The sequence below is a fragment of the Pleurodeles waltl genome, chromosome 6, assembly GCF_031143425.1.
Source record: "Pleurodeles waltl isolate 20211129_DDA chromosome 6, aPleWal1.hap1.20221129, whole genome shotgun sequence".
NCBI classification, from domain to species: domain Eukaryota; kingdom Metazoa; phylum Chordata; class Amphibia; order Caudata; family Salamandridae; genus Pleurodeles; species Pleurodeles waltl.
In genome coordinates, this window is record NC_090445.1 from 1,607,655,641 (window position 1) to 1,607,678,159 (window position 22,519).

At 46.6% G+C, this 22,519-nt stretch overlaps 1 protein-coding gene across 2 annotated transcripts in view; it reads left to right on the plus strand.

The window, feature by feature from the left end:
• ARRDC1 (arrestin domain containing 1) overlaps nt 1-22,519 on the plus strand; it is a 499,552-nt gene that overhangs the window by 410,725 nt on the left and 66,308 nt on the right. For both annotated transcript variants that reach the window (XM_069241475.1, XM_069241474.1), the window contains one exon: nt 18,527-18,944. In XM_069241475.1, coding sequence (XP_069097576.1) covers nt 18,527-18,944 — 418 coding nt within the window. The remainder of the gene's footprint in view (nt 1-18,526; nt 18,945-22,519) is intronic.

Consider the following 22,519-nt stretch of genomic DNA (forward strand, 5'->3'; position numbering starts at 1 on the left):
TGAATTACTATGGTTTTGTACGTGTAAACTGTGCGCCTACCTATAACGTCCCTTTAACCTTTTCGTTTTTTAAGTGAATTTATATATATATAATCTAAAAATTACCTACTGTGGTCGCCAATAGGCAGCTATAGTGAGGACCTAGTTTTCATAGGAAGTGTTTTTTGTTTTGCCAGTAACTTTTGCTCCGTTTGACAAATCTTCATGAAATTTTAAAACTAGTATGCTGCTGTTTTGAAAGTTTCTGAGTGATTGGTCAAGTAGGGGCCAAGGAAAAGAGGGGCCACAAAACACTTTTTCCCCAAGCAATTTCCCATAGGGATTTTGAGCACAATTACAGCCCAAACCAACAGAATTATACCAAATTTGGCAGAAAGGTAGCACTAGGTCAAGAAAAAGCCGTTTTTGTGATATGGTGTAATTCCATTCAATAGTTTTCGAGATATTAAATGAAAACCAAATTTGTATATCTAGAGGCTCGAACCTGTCGTGACCCCATCTGATCTTGTGCAGAGATCTGATTGGCTGCCAACACTTCCACCAAAAAGTATTGGCAGCCATTTTGGGACTCTGACTCAGCTGAGTCCCAAAAAAAAGAGAGTACATGGTAGGAATATCTTGACCCTCTAAGCCTAGTGCCAAAAGCATTTTATGTATATTTATTTTGTTTCTTAAAAAAAATAAAAGAAATGAAGTCTTCTGCACTTGTTCATAATTTAGCCCCCGGATGGGTCAGGTCCCCGGGGAATGAGGAGTTAATTAAAAATAAAAAATAAAAATGGCTTGCACGGGGCCCCCTTCTTAGGGATCTTTTGAGCCCTGGGGGCTACCACCTCTCCGGGGCCTTTTTACAGATATTGGATGTGGCTGAAGCCTCTCCATTGAGCGCTTAGGAGCCCCAGGGACTACCACGTCCTGGGACTTGATTTTCTTTTTTTGTTTATTGTTTTTTTAATGGAGAGTGATCACGCAGAACCCCCGCATCTGTTGCTGCTGGATGCCACAGGACCACCACCTCCCTGGAGCTAAATGTAAACATTTTGAAAGGGGGGCTGTGCTGACACCCCAAACCCCCCTACTTCCCGGGCTGTATACTGACCTGTGGACCACCACCTCCCAAGGGCATGCACTGTGATATTAGAGGGGGGCTGTATGGACCCCCTCCTGGAGCCATTAATGGCCCTGGGAACCATCCCCCTAGGGCGGGCTCCTGCTATCTCCTGATATCAGGCGATAGCTATTTGCTTTGCCAGGCGAGAGCAAGCACCAGATCTGCTCCCAGCAAGCAGGAGCTGTAATACTACTCCTGCTTGCTGGGAGCATAGTTTTCATCTTTTTCCCCTCTTGCTGTTAAGCGGGCAGGGAAACAGGTGAAAGGATTGTAACTGCTTGCATGGAGCTTCATTTCTTGCAGTTCCTTTCATGCAGGGACAGTGCCGGCTCCCCCAGAAGGCGGGAAGCCGGCTGGGACCATGGGAGAATTCAGGCTCCCCCTGTGGTCCCCATCAGTGTACACTGGGTGCCCTGGATGGGCCCAGGGCACCCACATACTAGTGGCTGGGCTCTAGCAGATGAGGTCCCCAGGGCTGTAATCGGCCTGGGGAATGGGGCCCGAGGGCTATAATCAGCCTGGGGTGGGTGGCCTTCACACCTTAAAATAATGGGGCAGGGTCTTGGGGGGAGTGGGGGGGAGATGGGCCCCCAGGGCCAACATTGGCAAGGGGAGTGGGGGGGCTCGCTGTCCCCTTCACTTTTTAATAGTTGGCTGGGCCTCTGGGACGTGTTTCCCGGGGTCTAAATTGGCAGGGAGTGTAGCCAAATGGGGATTCTGCCAGGTCCTGCAGTCCATCCCCACTGTGGTTGCTGCGGGGTTGAGTGCTCATGGAGGGTTGGCCGCAGGGCCTGGCTGCACCTCCAGCACGTAGGACGTGGGGTTGGGTACTTATAGGGGGTCGGCTGCAGGGTCCGGCCTTTAGTTCTGCACACCAGTAATTGGATAAACGTAAAGTCATTAAATATTACTTCACGTTTAAAAAAAAAAAAAAAAAAAGAAATTCACTGAAAAAAACAAATGTTACAGGGACATTATAGTTAGGAAATAGAATTAAAAAAACACTGAAATGCACCTAAAAAAACACAAAGGTAATGGGGTTGTTAGGTTCAGCTTTTACACACACAAAACCATAGAAATTCAGCTGATTATGCCAGATATTACATCACTCATGACATCTTCTAGAACATCATTGATAATATCAGTGTAACATTTGAAGTAAAATCGTTGAGGCAATAACTGTGCATGGTGGGTAGCGTGAGTTATAGTTACCTTAGGGCTCAATTTAGCCAAAATTGAACAGATTTTATCTATGAAGTTGTGAAAGTACTCCTTAAATTTAGCTGTGGAGGGAGACTATATTGATTTCTCTCTAGGTGTAATGGTGGTGTGCCAAAATGGAGCATGTGATTATTTGACCTCATCTTGTATATAGCTGGACTTGGCTGAAAGTAGAGCTTTTCAACTTTGACTACTATTGGAGATGTAGGTTTACTCCATTTAATTTCTGTCTTTTCTAATTTTCTTTTTTGCATTCCACCATGGAGGCCTTTCTTTGACCAGAAGTTAAGGCAACAAAATGGAAGCAAAAGACATTCCATGCACTAGATTAAAGCCCCTTCTTCGTTGGTGGAACTCTCCTCCAGGCTCAGTGTGTATCATGCATATAATGTACATTCATTTGCCTATGAGCTGGAGACACTTTTACGTCTGATATTAACCAATACCTTTGATTTTTGGTTTTTAGGTTCTGAGAGGCCCCAGCAGTTTCCTCACAACAGTTTTGGAAAAACTATGAAAAAACAAAACCAGCGTTGACAAAGCCAAAAAGCTGATATTCAGACCTATTGACTTTGCCATTGTTAATTCCACTTTCCCCTGCCACAACACACTGACTTGAACTGTGCTCCAGACACTTAAGAATTCAGGGGTGTCCCACTTAGAAGTGGTTTATCTCACACTGGTGGTGTAAGCATGGAATCAAGATGCATGCCATTGTGCCAATTTTAGGAATTTGTGTAGGGTATTTTACCAAACTACTGCTAGTTGCCCATAGGGCCTGGAACAAGGTATATTTTCAGTGGCAAATGCATACCTTTCAACCTCTTGACTTAAAATTGCTAATCATTTGAAGCCTTTTGGAGGGTAATCCTGTTAAGGTAAACAGAGTACAAACTTTTTGGGATGGTGTTTAAGGTTTAAAAAGTAAGAAGTAGCCTCCATCAAAATCTATAAAGATGTTTTGTTTGGTGGGTGAATACCAGTAAAAAGAGGGTAACATCCACCAAATGTAGGTGTTTTGACAGATATATGCCATCTGTCCAGCATGTGATCATAGGTTATGCTCTTTTTTTTGTGTGATTGGAGATACAAAAAAAATTGAGCACAGATGTAGCATGTTGAATTACATCAGGCCCACAAACCCTATAGGGAACGTTCATGATTACTGGATGACTTTATCAGTGATAGTATTTAAAATGTCTTGACTGATGTAATATGTGAGGTCGTAGCAGTGCATGGCGGAGGTGCAAGTTGTAGTCAGCTCAGTAAACTACAACTGGTGAATTATTATATATATTTTTTTTAATTTATTTATTTATTTAAACTGGTTTTTTTTTACCTCATCTCAGCACCCAACTATGACTTTACTTCAACCTTTGTGTTTTTTTCCAGGTAATTTCTGTGTTTTTTTTTCCATATTCACACCTGAACATGCACACAACACCCTCAGCATACTCCCAGCTCTCAGGCAGCCTACCGCCAATGACACTTTGGCAGTGTGTAGGCAGTGGTTGTCCTTGGGGCCTAGCTTCTGGCCAGTTCTTAAACCAATCTGCTACGACTTCTGACAATTCCCGCTGCCCCCATCACCAGCACCACCACCACCCGTTTTGACATAGCGCAACGTGGTCGACCATAGGGTCCCACCTTTGGCCCAGTCCTCTGCACAACTTTGCCATGGATGGCCTACTGCCCGCTGAGTACAGCATTTGGCCGTGCACGGCAAAGGGTTTGCTGCACCCTATACTCCACCTTCCTCTGCTGCATGGGCATCCAACCTCCATTTTTTTTAAAAAAAAATGTAAAACTTTTTTTCTATTACTCCCACCATATCTGACAAGCAAACATCCACTCCGTGCTGCTGTGGTATCATGCGAGCTAACTGTGGGAAACCTGCTTAGTACAGCAGTACCATGTTACAGCAACTCCTGCAGGAGTTACACATTACCTCACAGTAGGACAGTCTGTGCCCCACAGAAGTACTATGATACCTTCAGCCCAGTTTTTCTAAAGTTTAATTTTAACCTGCTAGAAAGGGGTTCCTCTGCCCCCTATGCCTTTAAAAAAAAAAAAAACTTTTTCAAGACATGAGGATTGAGTCCCCAGGTCCTGTAATGGCAACCACAAAATTTCTTTCAAAATTGCACCTAACTCTGGAGGCAAAGCACCCTCTGCCAATCAGCTGGCCTTGTTTTTTTAATTTTGAGTACTGCGTGATTCCCACTGAGTGAACAGTCCAGATATACAATACTTTTTAACCCCTTCATTCCCAACCCAAGCCCCTCTTTAAATTCTGATTCCTCAAACAGCTCAATACATTTGCACTAACATAACAAAAAACATTATTTCTGAGTGAAGGTCTAACTTTCTGCCACATTTGGTGTAATTCCATAGTGCCATTTTTGCTATATCAAAGAGCGAAGTTTCCTATGGGGAATTAACATTGGAAATCTACGTCTTGGCACCCTCCTTTGGTTTCCATGGGTGATAGGCATAAACAATTACATTTTAAGGTTCTTGTACCAAATGTACCACTCACCGGCCAAGTTTCATTGATTCAACTTTTCTTCCAGCCCTGACTATATATATGCAGTGTAAACTGTTTCCATTGAACTACTTAATTTAGCAAAGTGTACTTTTCTGCCTTGGCATGCAAACCTTTTGGGTGTAGCTGATGACTGCTGTCCAAAATTCTGATGTCCCTTTTTCTCCATTGCTGGCATTCCTTTGTTACAGTTAAGAGGCTAGCTGCTGTTGTCCAAATGATAAGTTGCCATGGCCTGAATGAATGGGCAAGCAGCTAGATTTAAGGACAGGTTGAGCAACCTAGCTGTCTGTAACAAGTGTGCAGAGTTGTCTCCCTGCAACCGCCAGTGGCACACCCAGAAAATATTGGGACCTTTACACGCATATTTCTGTAATAACTGAGACAAATCACTATTTTTAAGTTTAAATATGGGTTGGATTTTGTTTAGTCTATCTTTGTTCTGGTTGCTGAATGAAATTTAACTCCATATGGGTTGATGCCTTGAGGTTCTTTCATACCCTTGTATTGGGTTTATTGGAGTTATTCATTCAACCTTATAGGGCCTGAGTCTTTGGTGTTCACAATTCAATATATAATGTGATTGTTTACATCACCATGTATGGGATGCTGTATAGACCTTGCTGCGTCTGGTTGTGATGTATTTCATTTTAAATTTGATAAGGATTTTTTTAAATTGAACTAAAGGAGCTTTATCATGGTTGAGAGTGAGGACCATCAGTTAGCAATCTGTTTTTCTACATTTTTATCTCCAGAAACTGCAGCCGGCCCAGGGTTTCAGACACTGACAAACACTAGCTGCTCTGGGAAATTAACCACCAGCTATCTCCCAGGTACTCCTAACTATGCTTTCACCTCTCAACAACCTGTTGGACAAAAGTATATATTGCCTTATTTGCACCACAAAGCATTCAAATGGATAACAGCTCAGGTGTTAAAGATCTTCACTTCTTGCTAGTGTGTTGAGACCCTCCCTCCTGTTTGTTTAGCAGTTAAAGCAGAGTCAAACCACCCAGTGATCATAAGAAGCAGGCAGTTTACTCCTACTTTTTATTAAAACACAAAAAGTTAATAAATAAATAAATCATCCCATAGGCCTTCATACTGTAACAAATAGGTCCCGAGCAAACTCTCCAGTTCAGCGTTGGCATTCACCCGTACCAAATTAAGCCCCTGCCATTCATTTTCCAATTTGGCACTCCGGACTTCTTGTTAATGGTGGCGACCTTCTCGAGATCACTTGGCTGATCCAGGCCCACTTTCACCAGATGTTATCTGACATTCAGGCAACATTAATGATTGATAATCTGGATATCCAGCAATAGGGGCTGTCCTTGACTCAAAGGTTACTGACATGAGCGCTTTGGGTGACGGACTGTTACACATACCCCTCAAATTTGAACAGCTCCAGATGACTCCTTACCCTATCACTATAGAAGATTGTATGTACAACTAATCATTTAGAATCGGTCTGTCCTCACACAACACCTCACGATCAGTATAGCATTTTAAATATTTGTGCTCCACTTGAGATGGTATCACCTGTAAAGGAGTATACCACTTTGGGAAGAGTATTTGTAGGGATATCTACTTTCTGATGGATACCTCTAACCACATATTCCTCACCTTGGGATTTGCTCCTAAGCTTCAGACTGGATCCAGGAACATTCAAAGCAGTTCTCCTGCATGTTGCTAGGTTGCATCATGCAGCTGCTCTGGTCCTGAAGTGACGAGCAGAGCCACATATAAGCTCAACTCAGAGCTAATATCACTTCCTTTCTTTCCACACCTTCAGATATGGATCTGGAGCTTCTCCCTGTTTTTTGATCAAGCTTTTCATCAAACTGTATCCAATGTGAAAGAGAAATGTCACCTTCTAAAGCCACAGGATTTAAGGCGTGCAAAGACTGTTGCAAACACATTTCTTTGACAGACACAAATTATGTCTCTGGCTCCTGCAGTAATACGACTGTGCCTGTGGTGATTGTGCCCAGATGAAACCGAAAGCTATACATGAACGTGAAGCCACTCTCTACATCACCAAGCCCCAAAAAAGCTCTGTGCCTTGGCCAGTCGAAGTCAAAAGGAAGTTCCTGTTCAAGATGTTGTTCTCGTGGCAGGTTCTCGTCGAAGTCTTCGGGGAAGTCAAAGAAGAAATTTTAAAAATGGGGTTTCTGGTTGGCTAGGGTATGTACCTAAGCCAAGCAGAACCCACCACTCTAGTCAGGGCAAGGGAGTTACACACCCAAGATAACCCTGCTCACCTCCTTGGTAGCTTGGCACGAGCAGTCGGGATTATCCCTGAGGCAATGTGTAAAGTGATTGCACAACCCACACAACACACTTGACGCAATATGTGCACCACAAAGGAAACACAACACCAAGTTATATAAAAATAAACTTTATTTTACAAAACAACATTAGACCAAACACATGTCCGTAACACCCTGCTACACAAGCAGTTGTCAGAACATGACTCAGTCACTAATAGTCAGCAAAAGCCAACAGTAGTCACACAAAAATATGTAGGTTACTGGTTTTCCTGCACCATAAGCAGTAGTCAGGTTATTGTCATTATCCCCAGCAATGCACAGGTAATAGTAAACACGTTACCAAAAATGCTCATGTCCTAGTAAGCACGTTACCCCAAAATGCCAGGATATTGTCATAAATGAACCATCATGACTGCACATATCATAGAAGAACACATTGTCATAAATGCCAGGACGTTATCATAAATACAGAGAAGGTGCAGCTTTCAATAAGCACAGTCTGCCGGCAGTGCATACACTCCTGCACGGCCTTTCCACGAGGGGTGGTATCGCAATACACATGAAGTAGTGCGAGAGCTCCTGCACTCCTCTTAAGGGTAGGGCGATAAATTCCGTAGTGCATAAATACCGCTGCACGCCTGCTTCGTAAAATGTCCTCAGAGGATTCCACTTCCCGTCTTGCCATTTATGTTCAAGATGCCCCCAAAAAGGTATGAGAACATGGGGAAGCCCCCTATTGGGCCTCCCGACACAACAGCACCGAAACAGGGCGAGGGGGCCACTGCCAATAGATATGCAGCCAGACTCTGTATAGGGAGGCCTCGTGCCTCCTCCAAGGACTGCCTCCAGACCAGCAGGGGTCTTCTCCCTCTGCCCGACCGGCAGGCGTCCTCCTGCAGAGTGATTCTTGGTTGCGCGGCAGCAGGGTTCATCACACCTGCCCGGGCCACGGCGAGTTCCTTCCAGGAAGCAGCTCATGCAGGTGCCCGGGGGGGCACTTTCCCAAACGCCTCGGCTTCACAAAAGGTCGAGAAGAGTTTCCAACCAGTTCCAACTGGTTCTAGGAGTGTCCCCTCTCCTCCAGCACAGGCTCCAGACATCAGTTGGGGGTAAACAAGCCCTTTGTGTGAGGGCAGGGCACAGCCTTTACAAATGCAGGTGTCACCCCTCTCTTCTCAGCCCAGGAAGACCATTCAATATGGAGATGCATCTCTGTGACACCTCCACCCTCCCTGTGTACAGGCTGTCTGAAAAGTATACACAAAGCCCAGCTGTTACTCTGCCCCAGATGTGGATTGGAGTCAAGCTGCTAAACACCAAAGTCATAAGCGCAGGCAAATGCTCACTCTTTAGAAGTGGTATTTCTATAATGGTATAACCTACACCAGTAAGCGGCATTTCTCTCTACTATTACAACCATACAAAACATGCCTACGCTACCCCTCACAGATCAGACAGTACCCCCCAGACATAAGGCAGGGCATTTCCAATGCAATCCTATAAGCAAGGCAGCACTCACAGACGTGAGAAACCAAATAGGCTGTTTGTCACTACCAGGACAGGCCATACAACCAGGCACATATCATGCCTTCCACATACATAGCACCCTGCCAATAGGGATAGCTAGAGCCTAACTTAGAGGTGACTCACATGTAGTAAAAGGGGAGTTCCAGGCCTGGCAAGTAAACTTAGATGCTAGGTCCTTGTGGCAGTAAACTGCACATGCAGGCCCTCCGCTAGCAGGCCTGAGACAGGTTTGGAAGGCTGCTTCTGTGGGTGGTGCAAGCAGCACTGCAGGCCCACTAGTAGCATTTAATTTAGAGGCCCTGAGCATAGAGCTACCACCATACAAGGGACTTGCAGGTAAATTAAATGTGCGTTAGGTGTAAGTAAATCATACCAACTTCAGAAGGGAGAGTACCTGCACTTTAGCACTGATCCGCAGTAACAAAGTGCCCCGAGTCCTAGAGCCAACAACAAGAGGTCAGAAAAAATAGGAGGAGGAAGGCAAAAAGTCTGGGGATGACCCTGCAAAAAGGGCCAGGTCCAATAAGAAGCATAAAAAAATTAAAGCGGGAAACAGTCCTTTCCTGCCACTCTCAAATTCCAGAGAGCATGAAGGCATCAATGTGCCCTCTGATCTTGCTCCCGATCTCAAACTGATATGATTACATCTCTGTTCCCAATGTACCCTGACTTTCCAGGTCACCATGTGACGTTGCAGCTTATAAAAACCTTCAGGGAGGCTGTTCTGCACATCTTTGGCACTTTACTGGTTTCCTCTTGTGCACCCATGGGGCCCCAGGACCAGTAGGGGCATCTGGTCAGACTTCCACCAGCAGAGCAGCTCCCTGCACTGTCTGCCTCCCTTTTACCCACATCGGGTCCAGCACTGACTGAATGTCTGCTTTGTTGCCATGCCATGCCCTGCGCTGGTCCAACTACCAATGCCAACACTATATAAGGATATACAGTTTACAGTGCTATCCAACTCTGAATTGAATATGCCATAACCTTGACCAAAGTTGTTCCACATGGCTGCTGGCAGGCAACTTCTTGCCAATCTCTCTGATGGATACCTTGCCCATACCCATGGTAGGGCCCAGACTTTACATAATTTATTTAGCACAGATTCTGAACTACGTGGATGATTTTGTCCACTCTCCACCTGATACTGGGCTTGTGCCTTCCCCTCCACCCCCACCCCCCCAAACCCACATCTCCAGCTCCTGGTACAGAGAAAAGCACCTCTATCAGCTGAAAGGCAGCTGAAGTATTAGACCTAAAATTGACGACCATGGAAGTAAAAACCAATGTTTTGACCAAAGTTTTGCAACCTGACGAGGTTCAACAAGTCACCTACTGACGCCATTTGTGGTACTTGGGACAAGCCCTGTCCAGGACTGCTAATCACCTTCGCCCTGTGATCCTGCCTTCCTCACAAAGCATCCCATTTCAGAGAGTCTAGTGGTTCAAGCTTCCACCAGCAGTGTCAACCTAAGTGCTTTTCCTATCACTTTCCCAAACCGTGAGTCCAAACAAATAGAGACTTTTGGCAAAATAATTTTCTTCTCCATGAACTTCACTCTAAAATAGATCAATAGCAGTGGTCTTCTTGGTAGTTATCCCGGCACTTTAGGATATGATGGCTCAGATTTTGCTGTTTTTTCCAAATGACATACATGTCTGTCAACCAGGCTATACGATGCAGCAAGGTTTGTGATATCCTCAGGATAGGACACGACTGATTGCCAAGGACGTGCCATGAGGGTGGTGTAGTGATTTCTCTTGCAACATCCAGGCATCTTTAACAGTTATATGTTGTCTTTTTGGAAATCAAGCAGACTGTGCCAGGGCACTGGGATACTTACACGGGGCTGAATAGTACCTGGTACCGCCCTAGCCATACTGAGGTTGCCACAAGTGAGTATGAAAGCAAACCACAGCAAGCCGGAGGAGAAGGGGGGCTAGGAAGGGGACTCTGGCAATTTGAACCTGCCCATTGTTGAAGGATGGTTACACCAGGTTCTGATTGGCAAATGCAGTAAACTCTGGTAAATTAAGCAGATCAGTATTTTCTCTGATGTGATCTTCTAACCTTACTGGATGGAAGGAACCTGAGGGCTAATCCCTGGATCAAGCTTAATGGGGATGAGGAAAGGTTGAAATGAGGCCTCTGAACTGCGACCCTCTAAAATGAAGAACCAAATTAGTACACTCGCAGTAAACTGCTTGAGGCCACAGCACCTCCTCATACACACCGGAACATGGGACCCTGGCACACAGGCCTTCATAGTCTGCGCAGCTCCTAGATGAGCGAGGAGCCAGCCTGTTCTTGCACTTTTGTGAAGCGCCCTTACAGCCACAGCGAGATTGTGATAGGGGGTTGCAGGTCTGTCGTTTTCATCTCTGTACAGGCATCGTGAGTTCCTGATAATTTCCGCCTCTTCATAGTTACTGTAGAGGTTTCCTCTTTTTGTTCATGACAGACCCCTCCTTTTGCAAACTAGACTTTACAGCACTTTTGTGACCAAGGACAAAGTTCCCAGAGACCAGGAGGACAACAAGGACAATGTGGATCTTATTCCTCTGCCCTTTGAGTATCTGCATCAGTGAAACCACTTTAGTGTGTCCTTTCCAGTACACAGCCACCCTGTCAGAGGCAGGATTTGATATTTCCGCCAAGGGCAGCAGGCCATCAAGTTGAAGTGGGTCCTACAAATGTCAGCTGGTGCTATGACCTTTTTTTCCTTTCTACTCCAACATACCTTCAGCAGCCATCCAGGTGACTGTCAGTGAACTGCCTGTCATATAACCGGACGTGCTGGCCCTTTTGGCCAAATGGGCACTTGAAAGAGTTCTAGCCTCGTAAGTAAAAAAATGGGAGTTACTGCCACTAGTTCCTTGTGCTGAAGAATGAAGGCTTTCGTCCTATTTTAGATCATTAGCCTCTCAATGCCTTCCTGCAGAAGGACACATTCAAGATGTTCATGCTCTCCCTGGGCCTGCCTGTCCTGCGCTCTGGATGGTGGTGTTGGACCTGCAGGACCCTTTTCACATCCCTGTCCTGGGGGCCTGTAGTTCACGGTGGGCCAAGAGCATTTTCTGTTTACAGTACTCAGTTTGAGCTAGCTAGTGCCTCTCACATGGTCACATCACAGCACATCTACAGAGGTCAGAGTTACCATCTTTCCCATCTCGACTACTGACTGTTTAAGGCAGGCTTATCGCAGGAAGCTGTGAACCACCTCCAGACAAAGGTGAATCTCCTAACATTGTTGAAGTTCATTGTCAACGAGTCACACCAGACTCCTTTATAGATGCTCCCTTTCTTCTCAGCCATTCGTGGAAACTGTGGTTTCATACCTTTCATCCAGAATGGAAAGTCCAAGATATTGATACGATCTTGATTTTTTGACCTCCATCCTTGATCTCAGTGCAAATGACTCTAAGGCTGATGGGATTGTTGGCCTCCTGCATCCTGCTGGTATCACATGCCAGAGGGCACATGCAGCCCTTGCAGTGGGACATAAAGCACCAATGAACACAACATCAAGAAAATATGTTGGATTGTATTCAGATGAAACTGCTGAAAATCTAAAGTGGTGGTTGCTGGATCATGATTGGGTAAGTGCCAGGCCCTTTTCTTTACCACACCCACAGCTGATGGTTGGCACCCACAGCTGATGGTTGTCACTGATGCATCACTACTGGGTTGGAAAGGCCAAACCTGGAGTTGCAGAGGTCAGTGGATTCTACTCCACTTCAGCTTGTTGAAGTTGAGGGCAGTTTGCTTGGCGCTGCCCACAATCTAAGGAAAGCTGGTGCTCGTGTGCAACACCATTACCATGTGGTACTGCAACAAGCTAGGCTGTATGAGGTCCTGGACCCTGTGCCAGGAGACCAGATGCCTGTTAGTGAACCACCTGGCCTGATCTTTACACACCTTTAAGCTCTGCTTCAGGTGGCTTGCGGATCACAAATGCCAATTACTCTCTGAAGTAGCATAGGCAGTCTTCCAGCTATCAGGAGAACTGAGGCGATCTTCTTTCTACTACAGATAATGCACAATGTCAGACTTCGGGAGGATGGAGTTTCAAAGCAGCTTTTACTTGGAAATGCTTTCCATCTAGATTGTAGCTCATGAAGGAATAGCCTTGGGTACGGTTAGGCAGGCACTATGAAGTCTACTTATCTCTTTTGACTTTCCTGTGGTTGCTGGATCAGCATATTTTATTTAAATCACCAGTTGCTTACTTGCTGTTCAGAAGGCTGATCTGTCTGTTCCTACACTTGTTGTGTTGGCTTCAGCATCCAAAGATACAAAGCAGGTTTACCCCATTGGAGTTTGTACAGATTCAGAGATTCAAAGGGAAGAAAATGAAAAAAAAAAACTATGGAAGAAGGTAGCTGTTGTATAGGACAAGCTTCATTTGGTCCATTTAATGCACAGTGTGACCTGTAAAGTAAAGGAATTAACAGAGTTCTTGTGCAGCACACTTGCCTGCAAAAACAGTGGATTCTGTTACTCAATCTCAAACAAAGAACGATGCAGACATTTTAGTAGCAATACAATGTTGAACGGGGAATGGCCTGACTGATTTCCTTCTAAATATTTCTATACCTTGTCTAAAGAAAATGTTCCTACAGTTTTTATACCTGGAGTTGGAGATGGACCTATTCCTAATGATCTAATTAAGGCATCTCATGCGGGGATAGCTTCAACTCATGCTGGCATTAGCACTACTGTGTCTGCTACCACAATGATCCTGGTCACCATTTTGTCAAGAGAAATCTCTTGTACAGGATGGTAGGCACAATACTGTACAATAGCCAGCTCTAATAAGGACGAAACAGGTCTTGAGTTGCTTGTGTTGCAGTTTAGGGATCGGCCTGGTCTTCCTGTTGGAGTTGGGTCAAGACTGATTTGCATACAGCTGGGCCCACACTTTGGTAGCATGGTGTGCACGTTAACAGTGGATTGAGATGCACCCCGAATAATTACCAGTGGCTGAGATTAATTCAAGCATTCCATACATCACTTTTTTGTGCATACTTAAGTACACAGCCAGCATCACTGACTTTATAGCCTTGCTCCCAAGTACATGAAACTTGAACATATAATTCTGCACAAGACTACTTATGCTTTCTGAAAGATTCCTCCCAAACAATTGCTTGAAGCTTTCAAGTGGAAAAGATCCCTCTTCCACTCTCTGGATAGAGAGCTTAACTCACAAATTTAGATGCAGTGCTGCTTCCTTACCTTTTACTTCTTTCTAAATCTGGCATCTGTTTCTCTTTTGTCGACGTACATTTGGCTGTTATCATTGCCAATGCAAATGTCCTTCTCAGTCAATTTTGATTGCAACCGTGGGAATAAAAAAAAACAGCCTTATATCGTTTGTGAGGTTTCCCCCAGTTATGAAACTATGACATTCTTGTAAGTTAGACCTGGTGTTGTTCAAATTAATGGGATGGTATCCCCAACCCCCCTCCCATCCCGCTCACCCCCCACTACACTCCCCCCCCACCCCCCAAAAAACAAACATTTGCCTTCACCCCTCCTGTTTTCCTAATTTCGTTTTTGTTGCTATTAGTACTTTGTGCCCTTTACCACAGCTAACTAGTGGTAAAGTGCCAGTGCTCTCTCCCTAAAACATGGTAACACTGACTTACACCTGATTGGCATGTTTAATTTACTTATGAGTCCCAAGTATACAGTGGTACAGGCCCCTAGGGCCTGTATATTAAATGCGACTAGTGGGCCGCAAAACTTTGTGCCACCTACTACCGTGCCATGTCTCAGGCTTGTCCTTGAAACTTGCAGAACATTTTTAATCTGCTAATTCAACCTGACAAAATAAACTTTTGCAGGCCTAAACCTTCTTTTGTAATACATGTCACATCTAGGGTAGGCCTCAGAAACCCATAGGGTAGGGTGCATTGTATTTAGAAAAGTAGGACACATCATTTTAACTTTCTCATGTCCTGGTAGTGAAAAGCTCCTAAATGTGTTTCACTACTATATCTCTCCCATAGGATACCATTGGGTTACCTTAGAGCATTTAATACGTGCTACGGTTTGATTGGGAGTAAGTAGAAATGTCATGTTTGGACTCAAATGAATTGTAATTTAAAATCCTCATTAATGGTAAAGTTGGATTTCAAGTCACTTTTTGTCACAATTCTGGGAATGTCACTTTTAGAAAGTTTACTTTTTCTTGCTCTAACCATTTAGTGCCTGCTGCCAGTGCCCTGAGTCACGTGACTGTGAATAGCTTGGCTGTTGGGCTTTGTGTATTCCTCCCAGACAGTGAGACAGAGGGGGACTAGATTGTTGGCAGGATGGTTGTGGGGTGGGCTGGAGCTGTTCCCTGCCCCACTTAAATTTTAAAGGGCTTGTCTCCAGCACACAGAATGGAATCTCACTAGTCTTCTGTCACCCCTGACTCCTTGGAGCCTCGCAGGGGAAAAGAAGAACTTTCAAGAACCCGATTATGGGGGTATCCAGGATGCCCCACCATGTCGAAGGCTGGCACCAGGTATATATATTGGACCCTCACAACAACTTTTCAGTACACTCCTGGTCGTGTGGAAGACTCCAGAAGGACTCCCTGCTGCTTGAGACCTCCCTTGTTTACCAGAGGACTGCCCTGCTGCTAGATGCCTGCGTAGCTGCGTGAACCCAGGACTGCCAGTGTGATTCCAAGGGCAAGTTGCATGGCCTTCTGTGCGAGCTACAGGGACATACCTTGGCTCCAGAGAACTTGAACCCTGTGCCTGGCCTCTTCTGGAGTAAGTCCTAACCCCCAACTTATGGCTCCACTGTTCCTGGATCCTGGAAAATTGTGTTAGAAGTGCTGCTCCTGCCTAACTCTAAATGTTCGGAATTTTCACCAAAAACTGCCAGATGAACCAACAGAAGACCAGGACCTACCTGCTAGCCTATCCAACCAAGGTGCATCGTCCTTCAGCCTGACTTCGTGACAGCTACTGCTACTTTCTTCACAGCAAAAAATCCTGTTCAGCTGGACCTCTGCACAATGGTATCCAGCCTCATGGAGCCCTTTTTGGCTATGTATTGCAGCTTAGTATCCCTGTAGGATTTCAACTCCCAAACAGTTCTTTAAGTCCAGAGGTAAAAATCTTACCCCGGGCTCAAAGACATAGGCTTAAAGGCATCTGGCTCCTTTCTGGTTGGATATTCACCTTCTCCATGTCTGAGCTTTTTCCTGCTATTGTCAACGGCTTCACATTGGCCTCGTCCAGCACTCCGTGACTACGATGACTCCTTCTCAGACACAACCTGCTGCTTTTCCCCGCTGAACTCTACATTTTTCTGGACTTTTCTTCAAAATTTCTTTTACATCCAAAAGTAAGGTGAGACAGGGCTCAATTAGCCTCATGTATCCGACCAACACTCACTTGCGGTCAACTTTAACTTTTGACTTTGGCCTGATTTCACGTGACCCAATACTCACAGTTGGCACCAACAATTCATAATTCCAGTTTTACTGATTAGACTTTGAATCAAATCCGTATTGTACACAGTTCTTATTAAAATGGCAAAAAGCTATTTTAAAAGTAGACACTGCAATTTTCAACAGTTCCTGGGGGAGGTAAGAACAGTACAGTTTCAGAGGTTAGTACCACACTTACGGGTTCAGCCTCCGGAGCATAGGTAGCCCACCGTTGGGGGTTCAAGTCAACCCCAAACACCCAGCACCAGCAACACAGGGCCGGTCAGGTGCAGAGGTCAAACAAGAGCCAAAATAACATGGGCGCCTATGGAAACAGGGGGAACTCTGGTTCCAGTCTGCCTGCAGGTACGTACCCACGTAGACCGAGGACAGACCAGGGGTGTTTGGAGGAGTATTGGAGGGGCCCCAAGTAGGCACAAAAACCACACCCTCAGTAGCACGGGCGGCCTGATGCAGTGTGCAAACAGGGCGTTGGATTCTCAATAGAACTCTATGGAGGGACCTGGGGGTCACTTAGGCGCTAGTCATTGCTGCACCAGTGTTTGGTTTCTCACAGGCCTGGGGGCTGCAGGTGCAGTGCTTCTCTAGGTGTCCGATATCTTCATCCCAGGGAGTTGCGGCCAGGGGGGTCCTTGGGATTCCTTCTGCAGGCGTCGTACTGGGAGGTGCAGGGCGGTCAGCCCAGGTGGACACGTCGTCTGAGTCATCTGGGGGTCCTCTCTAGATAGTTGGTTCCTCTGGACACGGGCCAGGGGCTTCGGGTGCAGAGTATTGGGGACTCACGCTTCTGAAGTGAGGTGAGAGTCCCTTTAAAGATGGATGTCTTCTTCTGGTTAGGTAGAGCCAATGCCCATGGGAGTTCTTGGTCCTCTGTGTTGCAGGCAGTCCCCTGGAGGCTTTTCAGGGGTCACTGATCCTGTAGAACGCAACGCTTTTTGGTTGCAGGGTCTTTGAAGCAGGAGACAGGCCGGTAGGGGTGGGGCCAAGTCGGTTGTCATCTCCTTCTCTTCTCTGTGGGGTTTTCAGCTCAGTAGTCCTTCTTCTGATGAGGTCATCAGAAATCTAAAGAGCCTGGTTCAGGGTCGCCCCTAAATACTAAATGTAGGGTTGTGTTAGGGTTAGAGGGCAGTAGCCAATGGCTACTGTCCCTGAGGGTGGCTACACTCTCCTTGTGCCCACTCCCTCTGGGAAGGGGAGCACATCCCTATCCCTATTGGTCCTAATCCTCCAAAGCAAGATGGAGAATTTCTCAAGGAGGTGGTCACTTCAGTTCTGGTCACCTTAGGGGTGAACCTAGCTGAGGGGGTGATTCCTCCTTGTTTTTCTCATTATCTCTCTGGACTTGGCACCAAAAGTGGGGGCTCATCTGAGGGGCGGGCATCTCCACTATCTGGAGTGCCCTGGGGCATTGTAACACCAGGCTTGAGCCTTTGCGGCTCACCAACAGGTGTTACAGTTCCTGCATGGGGGAGGTGTGAAGCACCTCCACCCAGGACAGGCTTTGTTTCTGACCACAGAGTGCGCAAAGGCACTCACCCATTGGGGTCAGAAACTTGTCTGGAAGTGGCAGGCTGGCACAGACTGGTCAGCCTTGCACTAACAGTTGGGCTAACATACAGGGGGCATCTCTAAGATGCCCTCTGTGTGCATTTTTCAATAAATCCCACACTGGCATCAGTGTGGGTTTATTGTGCTGAGAAGTTTGATACCAAACTTCCCAGTATTCAGTGTAGCGATTATGGTGCTATGGAGTTCGTGTTTGACAGACTACCAGACCATATACTCAGTCTGGCTACCCTACACTTACAATGTCTAAGAATTGACTTCAACACTGTAGGGGCATAGTGCTCATGCAGCTATGCCCTCACGTGTGGTATTGTGCACCCTGCCTTAGTGCTGTAAGGCGTGCTATAAGGGTGACTTACCTATGCCACAGGGAGTGGTTTGTGTGCATGGCACCCTGATGACTTCTCCCCACCAGCACACACCAGCTGCAAAGCAGTGTCCATACACTGAGTGAGGGGTCTCTGAGGGTGGCATAAAACATGCTGCAGCCCTTAGGGACTTTCCCTGGCCACAGGGCCCTTGATACCAGGGGTACCTTTTACAAGGGACTTAACTGTGTGCCAGGGCTGTGCCAATTGTAGAAACAATGGTACAGTTTTAGGGAAAGAACACTGGTGCTTGAGCCTGGTTAGCAGGGCTCCAGCACACTTCCAATCAAAGCTGGCATCAACATTAGTGGCGGGTGACCATGCCAACAGTCATTTTCCTATGATTGCATTCTAAAAATGCTTCCTAAATCCCTCTGTATTGTGAAAATACTTTGGAAATGTTAAACACAACTTCTACTATGCATACTTGACACTATCCTTTTGTCTTTTCTACCCACCAGGTTTCCATGAAGAGCCCAGAAGTGTCTCTTGTTCTACCAATAGTTATTGGTAATATTGCAGTGAATACTTTGCCTCGGTCTGTGGCGTGCTCTGCCCCATGTCTGCCCTCTGCTGTTATGCCAACTGCACCACCAGAGGATGAGGAAGTCGCTGGAGGTTATCACCCAATGGACAGTGTTTCGATTCCTACTAAGAGCCACTCTCAACAACAGTATTCTCCCTTCAGCTATGCACCTGGATTAATCTTCCCGGAAAGCAGGACTGAGGCTGATCCCAGTGGTTCCCCTAATCACCCCACACTGTGTCTGTCTACGGGAGCAACAGTCCCATACTATGCTGAAGGAGCTGTTGTTCCCATACCCACTGCCAACTCCCTCATCTTGCCCCCGGAGTACAGTACATGGGGATATCCATATGGTAAGTGCAGACACTTTGGAAGGGCACCATGTGTTTAGCTGCTTTCTGTTTCCAGGGATCATGTGTTTTCACCACTGTGAATTTTTGTTTGCCTATTCTGCATTTTTCCCAGAATATCTTATTCTAGGCTACGATGCTGTCGTTGGATCAAATGAAGCACTGATTTGTCAACAGACTTTTGAGGTCATGGAGCCACAGAGGCACAATGTAATGATTGCCATCTCAGGCATTCAGGAACTTAGAACCAGTACACTCTTCATAATCCAACCTTTACCCACTAAACTATATGGTCAGCAGCAAACTCTGCACTTTACAAGATGATGAAATTTGAGATCGTCATATGGTTCCTAAGGATGCTCTTAGTAGATGATCGTAGGTATAAATGGTTTCATCTCCATAACCTTCTAGAAGGATACAGTCAAGACTAGAGGTGGCTTAACTTCGTATGCAAAATTAGATGCTCAGTATAATGAACATTCCTATATTGTGTACCGGGTTGTGACAAAGGCATGCAAGCTGCAGAAAGTTTTTATCTGATTGAGACTTGTAGCTGCAGATTCCTTACCTTTGAATTCCATGTGTCGACTTCAAATCCGGAATCTTTTTGCTGAGCAATACCCTGCATTTTTGGATGGTGTTGTTCAGATCTGCATGCGTTGTCTAGCTCCGTGTGGCTTTGTCCGCGTCGTTGGAGCAGTCTGTGGTGTCACAATCGCCTATAAAGGCACCACCCAGGCGCTCGTACCTCAGTTCTTTTCCTCCCGCACCGATTAAGAGCAGGTCCCGGATGGAGCTACCCTTTGCATTTTTCAGCATGCCTTTTTCAACCGTTTTGTGTGTCTGTGCGCCGAATGTCATCTAGGAACACTGGGTTTAAGCTGTGTGGTGCTTGCTATTGTGCCATGTCGGTGACGGACCCCCACCAGGTATCTCTGGTGCCTCAACAGGGACCATGACTTAGTCGTGCTCCGACTGCCAGGCCATGGCCCCAAAGACTTTGAGAGAGCGGTCTCTAAAGCTTATGGTGACCCAGCCATCGACTTTGGTTGGCGTGACTCCTAGGAGGTCATGGGACTGCTCCGGGAGCCCCAAGTCCCCTCTCTCTCTCTCTCACTCAAGGTCCTTGAGGCACTCGGAGAAGAGGCAAAAGAAGAATTTGCTACGCTTGTTGGCTAACGAGGCATCACAGGAACATTGACGTTCCGAGCACAGTTCCGCGGAGCCAATGCCAGGGCAGATTTCGAATCAACCTTATCCGGGAGCCAGAGCGACACCCGCTCAAATTAAAGACTTCTACGAAGCCATACGCCTCATTTTTTTGCGTGCTGGCCTGGTGGGTGTCTCTTCGGGCCACGCGGGGACAAGCAGGGGCCCAATCGGATTCAACGCTGGCGACTTCCACACAGTCAGCCTCCTCTGGTACCGAAGTGGACATCGACACATCCCCTCCCCACCACCACCCACTGGTGGTGGGAGCCCCATCCTCATTCCATATAATCCGGAGCCTGAAAGACGTCGCACAATGCCGATTCCGACTTCGACAGCCCCGACGCAGCTCAGATCAATGCATGAGGCTTATTTTGATCAGCCAGGCACAGGTTAGGAATGGGAGGGGTTTGAGGATCCTTTAGAATATAGATTAGAGGAGCAGGACTGGTATGGGGAACTAAGGGAAGGCAGTGGTACTTCAGATAATTGGCATGCTCTTGCCTCCTTCAGTGGCTATGGTTGAGGGAGCATCATACGCCATGGTGGTGCGTAGAGTGTCTGAGGTCTTGGACTTGGAGTTGCCTCCGTTGCCGGTCAGGACTAACATCCTGACAGAGGTGCTTCACTCGGGGATTGCTAAATCAGAGCCGATGTTACCCTTCAATGAAGTCCTTACTGATGTCCTGCTGGGGAACATGGTCCAAACCCAGCACAGTGACTCCTGTAATTACGACAATTGGCCACCACCATCGACCAGCTCCTACAGACCCTAGTTTCCTCACCTCACACCCCACTCCGGAGAGCTTGGTGGTCCAAAGCCTTAATTTCCTGTGGTGCCTTCCCTTCTGCTCCCACAGATAGTGAATCGAAGAGGCTGGCCCAACTTGGGAAGATGTTTTCTTCCTCCACCCTGGCATTGAGGTCTGTAAACACCTCATGCCTGTTGGGTTGTTTTTCCCCATACTTTATGGGACACAGTGGCACAGGTGCTGCCCCAGGTCCCGAAGGGCATACAGGATACTCACGCAAGCTGTCAAGGAAGGAAGAGATGCAGCCAAGTTTACAATTCGGTGTGGTTTGGACATGACCAACTCACTGGGCAGGGCGATTTCCTCAACAGTGGCCCTTCGTCACCACGCCTGGCTCCGTACCACTGGCTTTTTGGGGGATGTCCAGGCACATCTGATGGGCATGCACTTCGATGTCTTTTTGGAGAGAAGGCAGACTTGGCGATTGAGCGGTTCAAGGACTCTTGAGCCACGGCCAGATCCTTGGGCCTCTCTGCGCCCGCTCACCAGCAGTCTGCTTATCACCCCTTTCGAGGCTTCGGGAGGGGCGGGGTACCATGCCAACCACAGGTCAGCCACCGTCCTCCAGCTTCACAACATCCAGTGCAAGGACGAGGTCGAGTTACTTTCAGACCTGGAGGGTCTAACCAGAGGTCGGCCACCACCCAGCGCCCCCCTCTTCTACAATGCCCAAGCCCTCCTAGTATGGTTCTGCAAGACCACATGCGCCCAGTTGGAGTAAGGATTCAATTTCATCTCCCTCACTGGTGGTCCATAACATTGGACAAATGGGTCTTGCTGATCATACAGAAGGGCTATGCCCTCCCCTTCCAGTCTTTCCATCCCTCTATCCCTCCATTGAAAGAACGGCTAATGGAGGATCATTTAACCTTGCTCCACGTGAAAGTTACGTCTCTCTTAGCTAAGGGAGCCATAGAAAGGGTCTTGATGTCAGAAGTAGGCAGTGGTTGTTATTCCCACTGCTTTCTGATTCAAAGAAACAAGAAGGGTCTTTGCCCTATCTTGCATTTAAGGGACATTAATCTCTTCCTCAAAAAGGAGAAATTCAAGATGCTCACTCTTGCTCAGGTCTTGTTTGCTCTAGACCAAGGACAGTGGATGGTAGAGTTGGACTTGCAGGATGCGTATTTTCACATCCCCATCCTGCCTGCCCACAGGTTTTACTTGCGGTTCAAGGTTGGTGTAGGAAGTTGGCTCTGTATGTACTATTTCAAAGTAAGAAATAGCATGCACAGAGTCCAAGGGTTCCCCTTAGAGGTAAGATAGTGGCAAAAGAGATAATTCTAATGCTCTATTTTGTGGTAGAGTGGTCGAGCAGTAGGCTTATCAGAGGGTAGTGTTAAGAATTTGTTGTACACACACAGGCAATAAATGAGGAACACACACACTCGGACAATTCCAGGCTGTTGGACCTGGCTTTTTGACAGGGACATCCCCAAACTTTTTGCCTCCTTCCTCCTATTTTTTCTGACCTGTTGTTGTTGGCTTTTGACCTCTGGGCACTTTACCACTGCTAACCAGTGCTAAAGTGCATATGCTCTCTGGGTAAATTGTACT